Source organism: Petaurus breviceps, unplaced genomic scaffold (assembly GCF_028583685.1).
Source record: "Petaurus breviceps papuanus isolate PSGF00001 unplaced genomic scaffold, PetGlider_PUasm1.0 91133, whole genome shotgun sequence".
Lineage (NCBI taxonomy): Eukaryota > Metazoa > Chordata > Mammalia > Diprotodontia > Petauridae > Petaurus > Petaurus breviceps.
This window is the reverse complement of record NW_027187419.1, coordinates 50,578,130-50,589,920: the sequence shown is the minus strand read 5'-3', so window position 1 is coordinate 50,589,920 and position 11,791 is coordinate 50,578,130. Positions and strand designations below refer to the sequence as shown.

Sequence of the window (11,791 nt, the reverse complement as noted above, 5' to 3'; positions counted from 1 at the left end):
CCGAGAGTAAGATTTTTCCGTTTATAGTATGCGCATGGACGATGATTTGGGTGTGGTGTTAGAGGGCGTGTAATGGGTGGGAGGAAGAGAGGGGGCAACGAGAGTGGAGAAAATGGTGACAATGGAGGGAGGGAGAGAGGGAGGAAGGGAGGGAGGGAGAGAAGGAAGAAGTGAGTGAGGGAGGGAGGGAGGGAAGAGACTAGTTTAGATGGTACATAGAAAGTGTGAAAGAGAATAATGAGACATAAGGCTGGAAAGCCAGATTATGGAAATCCTTAAATGTCAGCCTAAAAAGTTTGTATTTTATCAAAGAGGGAATAAAAAGTAATGAAGATTTTTGATTGTGGGAGTAATATGGTCAGAACTGTGCTTTAGAAAGATTCTTTCTGAAGTGTATAGAGGATGAATTGGGAAGAAGAGAGACTGGAAGCAAGGAAACCAATTATAAGGCTATTACAATAATCCAGGCAGGACGGGATGAGGGCCTAAACTAGGTTAGTGGCCACGAGAGTGGAGAAAATGGGACAGATGAGAGAAATGTCAGGGGCACTGAACTGAAGGTCTTGGCAAATGATTGGCTAAGAGAGATAATGAGAAGTAAAGAATCCAGATTAACTAGAAGGTTATGAACATGGGTGACTTCCCCACAACATAAATAGAGAAGTTTAGAAAAGATGTAGGTTTAGGGGGAATGAGAAGTTTCAGTTTGGATAGTCTAAGACTTAAAGTGAAGGTTATCCAGAAGAGACAACACAGAATTCAAGTTATGGGGAGTCATTCAGCTAATGAAAATAACTGAACAAGAATGGATGAGATTACCAAGGCCTGAGAGTATAGAGACAAGGGAAGATCCAGGACAAAGCCTTCAGGAAACTCATAATTAAGGGATAAGAGATAGAAAATGATTCAACAAAGAAGATGAGTGGTCAGAGAGGCATAGAGGGGAGCCAGTGGTGAGCAGTGCCAAGGAGTAAAAAGTAGTATCTGGAAGGTTCAATGGTTTCAAAGCTGCAGGAATCTCAAGAAGAATAAGGACTGAGAAAGCAACTTGAATTATTGAAATGAATTGAAAGCCTATGAAACTTCCCTACTGAAACCCAATATTATAACCATAATAGTTCACACTTACATAGTGCTTTATGGCTCTGTGAGAGGTAGGTGGTATGTGTTATTTATCATTCCAATTTTGTAGGTGAGGAAACAGATGAAAAGAAATGAAGTGACTGGTTCTTAAGTCTCCAGAGCCAGTAGCTGATTCTAGTGTGATACTTTCCATTACGCCATAGAAATGGTCCCCCAGGGTCCATTTGGAACACAAGACATTTGTTAAGAAATGGCATGTGTACATGTATAATCGATATCAAATTGCTTGCCTTCTCAAGGAGGAGAGAGAGGAGAGAGAGAGAGAGGAAGTAGGGAGAGAGAGAAAGAATCTGGAACTCAAAGTTTTCAAAAGTAAATGTTAAAATTTTTTGTTTACATGTAATTGAGAAAAAATAAAAGCTTTTTTTTAAAAGGAATGGCATATGTAATAATGATCATGACTATATCCCATACCTAGCTATAACAATCTGACTATTTTAAACCCGTCTCACAGTGTGGTCATGAAGAGGTCAGGGAGACCTGACATCCAGAAGCTGAGTGACTGGTGTGAGGTCATCCAACACACCACAGTGAAGTCAGGACTAAAATCCTGAAGCCCAGGCTCTCTCTCACCTGCTGCTCAGCTGAAGGAGGGCAGCAGAGTCCAACCAGGCCTAAAAAAGAGGGTGTGTCCCACGTCCTTCTCCATTAGCCAGCATTTCTTCTTCAAATTCAGTCTTCCCTTCTCCAGAACATGCCTGGTCCACATTGGGACTGTGTTTCCTCCATTTCTAAAGCTTAGAGACATGTCCAAGAGCTCGAAAAACCTGACTTTCCTTTTCCCTTGACTATGGGCCTAAGCCCTTGTCTCCTGCTTTTATTCTGGTCTAGGAAGTACCCACCTTGCCCACGTGCTCCAAGGCATCCCACAGTGACATGTAGTGTGAGGGCTTCACAGCATGGTAGGAGGCCTTCGGCATTGTGACAGGCGGGTGGGGAAGTGGATTATCTGTAATGCCAATGAAGAATAAGGGAAATTCCAGAATCCTGTGGCATGGGCCCTGACTCCTCTGTTCCCTTTTCTACTTTGCTCAGGGGATAGATTGTATTTCTTTATCCAAGTGTCAACACAACAGTGAGTCTGCGTCTGAAACAAGGCTGAGGGATCCCAGGAAGGAAAAGCTGTCTTTGTAGGTATTCCCTGCGTGGGCTTCTCTTAGTCTCTGCAAGATGGCACTGGTCTCACTGGTCACAGTAAAAGGGCAGCTTTACAGTGGACAGTTGATGAGGCACCAGACACTACGGTAATATCTACCAGCCTCTCACATCTCCCTACGGGGATTTTCTGGGAAGCTGAGAGTCCATGGGGAATATATATCTGGGCTAGGTCAGGAAATAAACAGACCAGCTTCAGAATCACGTGGGTGATGGATACCTAGGATGGTGCTGAAGTACTCCCGCAGCTTGAAGAATTTAGGTGTGTAATCCCCAGCTTCTGTCAATACAGCATCATAATCTGCAAAAAGTCATGGGAACCATAAGTGGGGTCCCCAGGGCAACCCAATTTACCACCTTCTGCAAGTCAGACTGTGGTTAGACAGCAACCTGTAATGAAACACCCCTGCTCTACTGAGCCCTATGCTACCCACTTCAGAGAGCCAACAGATCAAAGTGACACCTTCCTTGCCTTCTGGGAATCACAACACAGTGAGGACCATACCATTCCAGCCTGGGGGAGAAAGCGCATCCCTAAACGGAGAACTGAGGGTACTCTAACCCAGAAGTACCTCCCTTTCCCATCTAAATGCTATTCCTCTTCTTGCCTGCCACCAGTTTCTTCTAAAATCTAGAAACAGCAGTTATAAGGCATATAGGCACACCTATCAGTATTTCTGGCCTACACTTGCTAGGAGGTAAAAAGTAAGCGATATTTGCAATGACTCTTTGTGTCCGAGAATCTAGGCAGTCAATTAATCAAACAGCAGCATTTATTCCTTGACCTATAAAGTCCAACCTGTTGCAAGCTACAGTGATAGTGTGTAATCAAATTGATAGAGTGAAGTGAAAGGAAGGGAACATGATGTACATTCCACCCCAACCTCAAGTCTCAGGGAACTTTACAAGCAAATGAGCTAATGGTGTCAGCAGGTATCTTCATTGACCCTCCCTGGAAAAGGTCAAAGTCACAAATGCTAGGGGGCAGCCACATCGGGGCATACTTACCATAGCTTGTGACATCAGCCTTGTATTCTCCAAAATGCTGAGCCCCGTTCATGAAACCAAAGTTGGTTCCTCCATGAAACATGTAAAGGTTGAGGGAGGCGCCCATTTGGATGATAGAGGAAACAGTGACCACCACATCTACGGGAGAGGGAGGGGAACAGAGTTAGTGTCTGAGGGCTCTGAAGGACTCCCACTGCCTCTTCCGGTATTGTGTCTATTGTCCAGAACCCCCCTAGCTCTAGGGCTAGAAAATGGTTGGATAGATCTGAACCTCTCCCCACATTTCCATCTATTGAAATCCTTCTCAACCTTCAGGCTCAATTCAAATCCTTGATCCCCTCACCTGGAAATGTTTCTCCTTTGGGCCCTTGGGGTCTTTCATTTTTATTTCTTTTATGTGATCAGCATATCTTGTTTGTTTTGTTTATAAATATATATTTACATACTATATTATATATATACTATACATACTATGCAAAGTACAAAAATAGTATATCTATATATATATTATGACAAATACAAAATAGTATGGTGCATGGTAAATAATATGTAGTATTTATATATACCATATAATTATGTATGTGTACACACACCACACTAAGAGGTGGCTCAGTGGATAGAGTGCTGGGCCTATAGTCAGGGAGACCTGAGTTCAAATCCAGACTCAGACACTTACTAGCTGTGTGACTTTGGGCAAGTCACTTAACCTCTGATTGACTTAATTCACTGGAGAAGAACTGGCAAATCATGCTAATATCTTTGCCAAGAAAACCCTATGGAAAGTGCTGGCGTGACATAGTCCACGAGATCACAAAGAGTCAGACATGACTGAACAACTGAATAACAGCAAAAAAATCATATATGTATGTATGTGTGTATGTATACACACTGTACATGTATGTATAGTATGTGATATATGTATATAGATATACACAAATATATTATGTATGTATATATATGTGTGTGTGTGTGTATATATATATATAATATCTCTCTCCTACTGCACTGTTAATTCTTTAAAGGCCTAGATGTTTGATTTATCTCTGTATACCCTTCAAATCCAAGGACTGGTTTTATATATTAGCCATCTAATTAATACTAATGGAATGAATGAATGGGCAAGGTCAAGAAATCCCTACATCACAGATGAATTCATGCAATTTGATGAATTAAATTCATCTCCTCTGAAAGGTTAATCACTGAATCATGGAAAATCACAGAGCTGGAAGAGAACTTAGGATCAGGTTTGGTCACCACAATTTACAGATGAGGAAACTGAGTGCTGAAGAAGCAAACAAGCTGGTCCAAGATTCTAAGTGTAACCATAGTCTGCAGCTGCAGGAGGCTTCATGTTGTCAGGGAGAAGGCATCATTCATATTCCCCCTAGGATACCTTGTGGCAGTGGGACCACGGGCAAGTCACTTGTACCCCACCCCCTGCCACCCCCCAGGGTTGCTGTGGCATCAAAAGAGATACTGCATGCCAAACACCTAACAAACCTCAAAGTGCTACCTACAGGTCAGTTTTTAGCAGCAGCAGCTGCAAAGATGGGTCTAAAACCCATATTTCCAGTCAAATGTTCTTTTCAGAAACATCACTACATCTCAACAAGACATAATTAAGTAAACTTGCTTTTAGGGGGAGAGGCAATCAGGGTTAAGTGACTTGCCCAGGATCACACAGCTAGTATCTGAGTCCAGATTTGAACTCAAGTCCTCCTGACTATTCACTGTGCCATCTAGCTCCCCCAAACATGTTTTTAAAAAAAATGAATGATCATTTCACAACAGATGAATCAAAAACGACTTCTATTATCCACACGCTGCCCTGTTCCACCTCCCTCCATTGTCACATATAATTGAGAGTGAGTTATTTAACCACTGCAGACAGAGGTACCCACAAATCTGCATGTGCACAGAGCAGGGCTGTCTAGCCAGGTTTCACTTCTGATGAGTGATGTAGGAGCCCCTTTTTTTGCTTCTGCTCTAGATTCCCTAGCTGCAGATTACTCACCATCAGCATCCACGATGTTGTGGGGACCACCCCATGTGTCAAACCATCCTGTCCAATATTCTGTCACCATTGTGGGTTTATTTTCCTGGGAACAATCCAAACCATAAATTAGAACTAGGTCACAAGAGTTGGAAGATGAAAACTAGAGGTCACGAGGCCCCTAGAGGACCCAGACACCTCATCTTCTTCCCAACCACAAATCCAAAGACTGTGGGATCTGCCCAACGTCAGGGCTGCTCACAGGAATCACCAAGGTGGCAGTATGCCATCAGAGGATGGCAGGATGCTCCCTGGTGCCTGCCTCCTGAACACATTTATCTGCCAAGAAGTGGCTGCTGCGCCTGCAGAGGCAAGCAAGAGAAGGAGTCAAAGATGAAGCCACAGATGCTATCAGCTCAACGCACCTGCAGTGCTGCATGTGCTATTGGAAGCTCCAGTCTTTGCTGGAGCTAGGTCTTCGTCATCTAGAGCTCTTTAACAGTTTGCAATGTGCTTGACCTACATTATCTCATTCAGTTCTCACAACAATCCTGTGAGGTAGGTGCTATTAATGCTGCCGCTGTTCAATCATCTCAGTTGTGTGCGACTCTTTGTGATACCATTTGGGATTCTCTTGGCAAAGATACTGCAGTGGCTTGCCATTTCCTTATCCAGTTCATTTTGCAGATGAGGAAACTGAGGCAGACAGGGTTAAGGGGTTATATAGCTAGTAAGTGTCTGAGACCAGATTTGAACTTGGGCACTCCATCCAAGGCGTCAACTCACGGACAGTAGGTGCAAGTTATAGCCTCTCCATTTTACAGACAAAGAAAGTGAAGCTGACAGAGGCAGTGACTAGCTAGTAAGTAGCTGTAGGAGGATCTGAAATAATTTCCTTTCGATTCTATCCATTCTTTCAGAACTCTATCCACTACACCACCTAGCACCCTTAATCAAAGACACTCCTCCCTTCCTCTGGGAGTGCTTGCACTGGATACATTCCAGGCCCAGGTCCTCCTTGCCCTGCTTGCCTGTACCAGTCTTTGCCACCTGAAGGGCTGTGCCCAGGGATAGAGCATCTCTTGTTTCTTTGCTGCAGCTCAAGCTTCTCCGGCAGCTACCACATTAGCTTAGAAAATATCAGCTGAGAAGAGCCTAGGGAGCTAGATAGGGTGGGCTGTCCTCGGTAGGTCGATGAGAAATGTTTTCACTCGTCTGTGGAGTAACACAAACGTTTTTCATTTTTCCAGTGTTGGGAAGGGGGCAGTAAGTGGTACCTGTTAATAAGCCTCAGAAAATCTAACTAGAGATGTTTCAAAGTAGGGACCTGCCCAAAACTTTTAGGGAGGTTGTCACCACTGATAGTAGAGAAAGCGCTGCATGCGAGTGAACAGAATGGCACCTATGTCACATGACTATGGGATCCAAGAAATGAGAGCCCCAGATCTCATCTCAGAGTCACCTTGCCTCACTCCTGCCACTCACCCAGTGCATCCCATCAGTGACTGAGCCCCTGTCCATTCTCCCCTCCTCGTGACTCAAGGTTGTGTCTCTGCCTTTCTTTCCATGGCCACTGTCACTGTCCAGTTACGATCTTTAGAACTCCATGAACCAGGGCCATGGTAGAGCCCGACTGGACTGGCTCACAAGGGCCCTGCTGTTCTGTTTGACACCTCAGAAGGCAGCAAATACTACAGATTGGGCTTGATTTATTGTTTTGGTAATTGTCTAGACTTCAGAAAGTGATGAGGAAAATGTTAATAATGCAAATCACATTTTAAAGTATCATCCATACTTTCATTTGGAGAGTCAGTTGTTAAACACTGACCAACACACTTCCTTTTCGTTATCTTTGTCCTTTGATCTAAAATCTTCCATGAGACCTCACTGTCTTCAGGATACAGTCCAAACTACTTAACCTGGCATTCAAGACTCCCCTGAGGCTGGGCCCAATTTACCTTTTCCTCTTCTCTTCCTCCAGGCAAAATATCATTCTACTCAAACCAGTCTGCTGCCCATTCCCTGAACATGTCTTGTGTTTTACCTCCACCATACCTTTGCTCATCCAACCAGAGCTGGTCACCCATACAAAGAGGTTTCTCTGGATATGGTCTTTCATTCTCCTGTGTCTTATAGGACTCTTTCCCCTTACACAGTTTAGAGGTCAGATTAAGCAACACTGACTTCTGTAAGATAATAATAATAGTAATAGCTAACATTGATATAGCCTTTACTATGTTCCAGGCATTGTGCTAAGTGCTTTCCACTTTTTATCTCACAATAATCCCAGGAGGCAAATGCTTTATTATTATCCTCATTTTACAGATGGGGAAACCAAGACAAACCTCTGTTAAGTGACTTGCCCAGGGTCACACAGTTAAGTGTCTGAAGCTGGATTTGAGCTCAGGTCTTCCTGACTCAAGACTGGTGTTTTATCCACTGTGCCAACTAGCTCTCCCAAATAGTTTTCTGTGGCTATAACAGGAGTCAATGAAGCATGAGTAAGGGAAAATGTAGGGTAGCATCATGAAGAGAGGCGTTAGGCAAGTACTCTATGTCCTACACTTGCCCCAGATGGAGAGCAGAGGAGATCTGACACTCCCATTCCCTTTGTCCATTTTCATGATACACAAAAGGGGAATATGGGTTTATCTGAAGAACCTTTAAAGGCAGCCTCCCAAAACAGGGTATGATCTGGTCAGAGATGGTCTCTTCAAAGAGTACGGAGATGAAGAGTCCTTTGAAGAATGGACAGGTCTTCCATGAAGCATTCCATTGCACAGAAAAAAAAAGTCTTATCTTGATGAGATGGGGAGATAGTAAATACAGTGCTGGGCCTAGAGTCAGGAAGACTTGAGTTGAAATATGACCTCAGACACTAGCTAGCTGTGTGACCCTGGGCAAGTCACTTAACCCTGTTAAGCCTGTTTTCTCATCTATAAAACAAGCTAGAGAAGTCCGTGGCAAACCACTACAGTATTTTGACCAAGAAAACCTCAAATGGAGTCACAAAGAGTTGGACACAACTGAAATGCCTGAACAACAACAACATTCACAACTAGTGAGATTACCATTTGTCTCTGGGATAAAGATATGTCATAAGATTCAAGGTCACTGGATAACAAGAGGCTGGCTCCTCAAGACAAGAAGCTAAAGGAATCTCCCAGGCTTTTTGTTCCTGTCCTTTGCCCAATACAGTCCTTACAGGCAGACAGACGCCAAGTGCTATAGGTACCTTTGTACCTGGTACAAAAGAACACTGAGATTTACAGATCTATCACCCAATATTCACAAGCATGGTTCTGCTAGTCAGTTTGGATTCAAATATTCTCCATAGAAATGTATAATCAGCCACTACCACCATGGGAATGAATAGTTGTTAGAAACACCACACTTCCACAGGGAGAGGAAGGTTATTCTATTTTCTATGTCTGTTATTAACATAAAAGAATTTACTACTCCATTGAATAAGAGGGGTCAGACTCAGGCAGGTCTGGGCTGAGGCAAAATTTAGAATGCTAGTCTTGGGCATCTCTCCTAGGGAACAAGATCTAGAGGAGCACATCCTCCCTCTTATTCTGGGTACTATAGAAATATTTAATCAATATAACAAGGAGAATGGGTCACTGGGGAAGGAAATGAAAAAAGGTGCAGGTAGCACCTTGCAAAACCATACTGGAGGGTCCCCTGGGAAATCCCTATGGCACTGGCAGTGTGGGAGGCAGTCAAATGGACAGAGAACATTAGCATTTCCTCTGAGGGTGCCTAGGGGTGCCACAGAGCAGAAAGAGGGTCAGATTATACACAAGGGTGAGTGGCACATGTGCTGGGAATGAGCTATTGTTAAGAGATGCTGGAAGCCGTGCAGCCAAGATAGTTATGCTGTTAGGGCCTGAGATTTTCTCCTTATGTCTTGCCTATGATGAGTGGGCTTTGTTCAACTGGCCTGGGATCATAGCTTCTGCTACTCTGGTGTCCACATGTAGTGTGCCCCAGAATTGGAGCGAAGAAGCTGTGATCAGATCAAGGGCAGAGTAACTTCTCTGAACTGTACCAGCTGAGATCTCTCTCAGTTCTGTGGGAAAGGTAACCAAAATCAGCCATTGGAAATGTAACATATGCTGGATCAGAAAGTCAGATTTCAAGAAGAACAAAGAATGATAATGAAACATGTTTATATAGTGCTATAAAGTTTGCAGAACTTCATAAATATTGTCTCATTTAACCTTCACCACAACCCTAGAAAGTAGGTGCTAATTATTCTTCCCATTTTATGGATGAGGAAACTGAGGCAAACAGGTTAAGTGATCTGTCCAGGGTTACAGAGCTGGTATCAGAAGCCAGATTTGAACAAAGAATTTCCTGACTCCAGGAAGTCCACTGCATCATCTTGATACCTACTATAGACCTATGTACAGATCTATCACCTATCATCAGATCTAAAGGTCACTACAGAAAGGGAGACAAGTTGAGACTTAACTGTAACTCTCACAAACAACAGATACTTCCCCCCATGGCATAATTGTATTTGACAGGGTTTGGCTCTCAAATAAAGTAGGTTCACCACCGCCACCACCACAGCAGAATGGTACAAAACATGACCTTTGAAGGGACTGACAAGCAGGACCCTGGATTATTCAGGATGTCAGAGGCTTTATCACTGCTTTGAGGAGAGTGAAAGATTACTGAGGCTCTTGATTTGCTGAAAGATTTGAAACTTTAATGACAGGCCACTTAGAGACACTTTCAAGTTACAGAATTGGAATGAACACCCATTAATCCTCCTACAAAGCTCAATGACTATTAAGTGATCTTCACAGGGGCACCACCTCAGAGGATCCATAGGGCCTCATGGAGGAAGAGGATACGACTTCTCACTGAAAGCCAAGAACACATTTGGCTTTGGCACTTAACTGTGTGACCTACAGCAAGCCCTTTCCTCTGCTGGGCCTCCCATTCATCCCCTGGTGGCAGAGAGTGAACTAAATAATAGCTAAGGTCCCTTCCAGCCCTAAATTCCATGACTCATAAAATTCCCATGCCATCAGGCTTGGGAAGTGACAGGTCAGTGTTCATTTCAAGGAGAAACTCTGGAGTTTGGGCTACATGTGGGCCTGGCTTTGGGCCATCCCAGGACCTTGTCAGAGGGCCCCAGAAGATCTTCATGCACAGACCTAGGCCCCATGGGAGCCTCCTGGGTGGCCTACCATCACACCTGCCCTTCATTCTTTCGCAGTAGTGGTAGTGCTTCTACGAAGCAATGTTCTTTTCCATTTGCTATTCCTGTTCACTGTCAATGAACCATCAATTCTTTCCCCTTTCTGCCTCCTGAAACCCTATGCATCCTTCAAGATGCAGGTCAAACCCCAATGTTCCATGAGGCCTCCTTTCCTTAGCAATCTCACTGGAAGCTCTGGCTCTAGCCTATGTGTCTGCCTCTGTCACTAATGATTCATTTATGACATGCCTGTTGCCATTTATTATAGTTATTAGTCGTGTGTGTGTGTGAGTGTGTGTGTGCGTGTGTGATATCCCCAAACAGAGAAGTTGCTTGAGGGAAGAGACCTTTCTATATGCCAGAATCTAAGCATGATGGAGTGGGTGGAGCAGGGGAAGGAGTTCCTCACTAAATATCTGTCTCTAGTGGAAATATGCCCTTTCAGAGCTAACACTCAGGATTCTCCTGAAGGTTCCTCCTTCTCCAACAATACCATCCAGTGGACTGAGCTCAGCGTCCAGAGCACTCACAACAAAGCTGGAGGAAGTAGGAGCAATGCCTTCCTCTCTTCTGAGCAGGCCTGAGGCAGGGCCGGCACAGCTCCAGAGAATGGCTTGGCTTAGACAGGACATAGAAACCTGACCCAAATGGGGCCTATGCTCAGGCCACTTCTTCCCACTTAGGAGAGGTGCACAGACTTGGTCATCAAAAAAACCCAATCTTCAGAGGATCTAGCAGCAAATTCTCCTTGATCCATTGGATATTAAGTAGGCATCCAAAGAACCTCCTTTCCTTTTCCCTCCAGCTTCTCGGGAATTGATTCCCTGTCTTCCTGATGCCAGTGAACGTTCCCAGAACTTGAGAGTCTGCAAGCTAGGGATGGTTCAGAGGCTCTTGTCTTGAGGCGGCCTCTTCTTGTCCAGGGGCCTTGGATCTTATGACACATCTTTCATTTTCCCAGAGACACACAGTAATCTCGCTAGTTGTGAATGTTGTTGTTCGGTAGCTTCACTCGTGGTCGACTCTTTGTGACTCCATTGAGGTTCTCTTGGCAAAAATACTGGAGTGGTTGACAAGGCCCAAGTTTCCCATTCACCATCATAGCCTTTGGGGGTTCTGAGAAAGAGCCATCCTCAGCAGTACGTGAGTCCTGGGGCACATGTGGATTTTGGAGTGCCCTGTACCTAACATTTGATCATTGATAAGGAGAGAATAAAGAGAACATCAAGGGCAGTCCCAAAGGAGATGAAGTATTCCAGGACAAGATACGAACT

General features: G+C 44.1%; 1 protein-coding gene across 1 annotated transcript in view; it reads right to left on the bottom strand.

The window, feature by feature from the left end:
- Positions 1-11,791, bottom strand: part of LOC138155460 (beta-galactosidase-1-like protein 2) — a 54,978-nt gene that overhangs the window by 11,259 nt on the left and 31,928 nt on the right. The window contains exons 9-12 of the mRNA XM_069080713.1: positions 5,321-5,405; positions 3,307-3,444; positions 2,519-2,599; positions 1,986-2,092 (exon numbers count right to left, since the gene is read on the bottom strand). Coding sequence (XP_068936814.1) covers positions 1,986-2,092; positions 2,519-2,599; positions 3,307-3,444; positions 5,321-5,405 — 411 coding nt within the window. The remainder of the gene's footprint in view (positions 1-1,985; positions 2,093-2,518; positions 2,600-3,306; positions 3,445-5,320; positions 5,406-11,791) is intronic.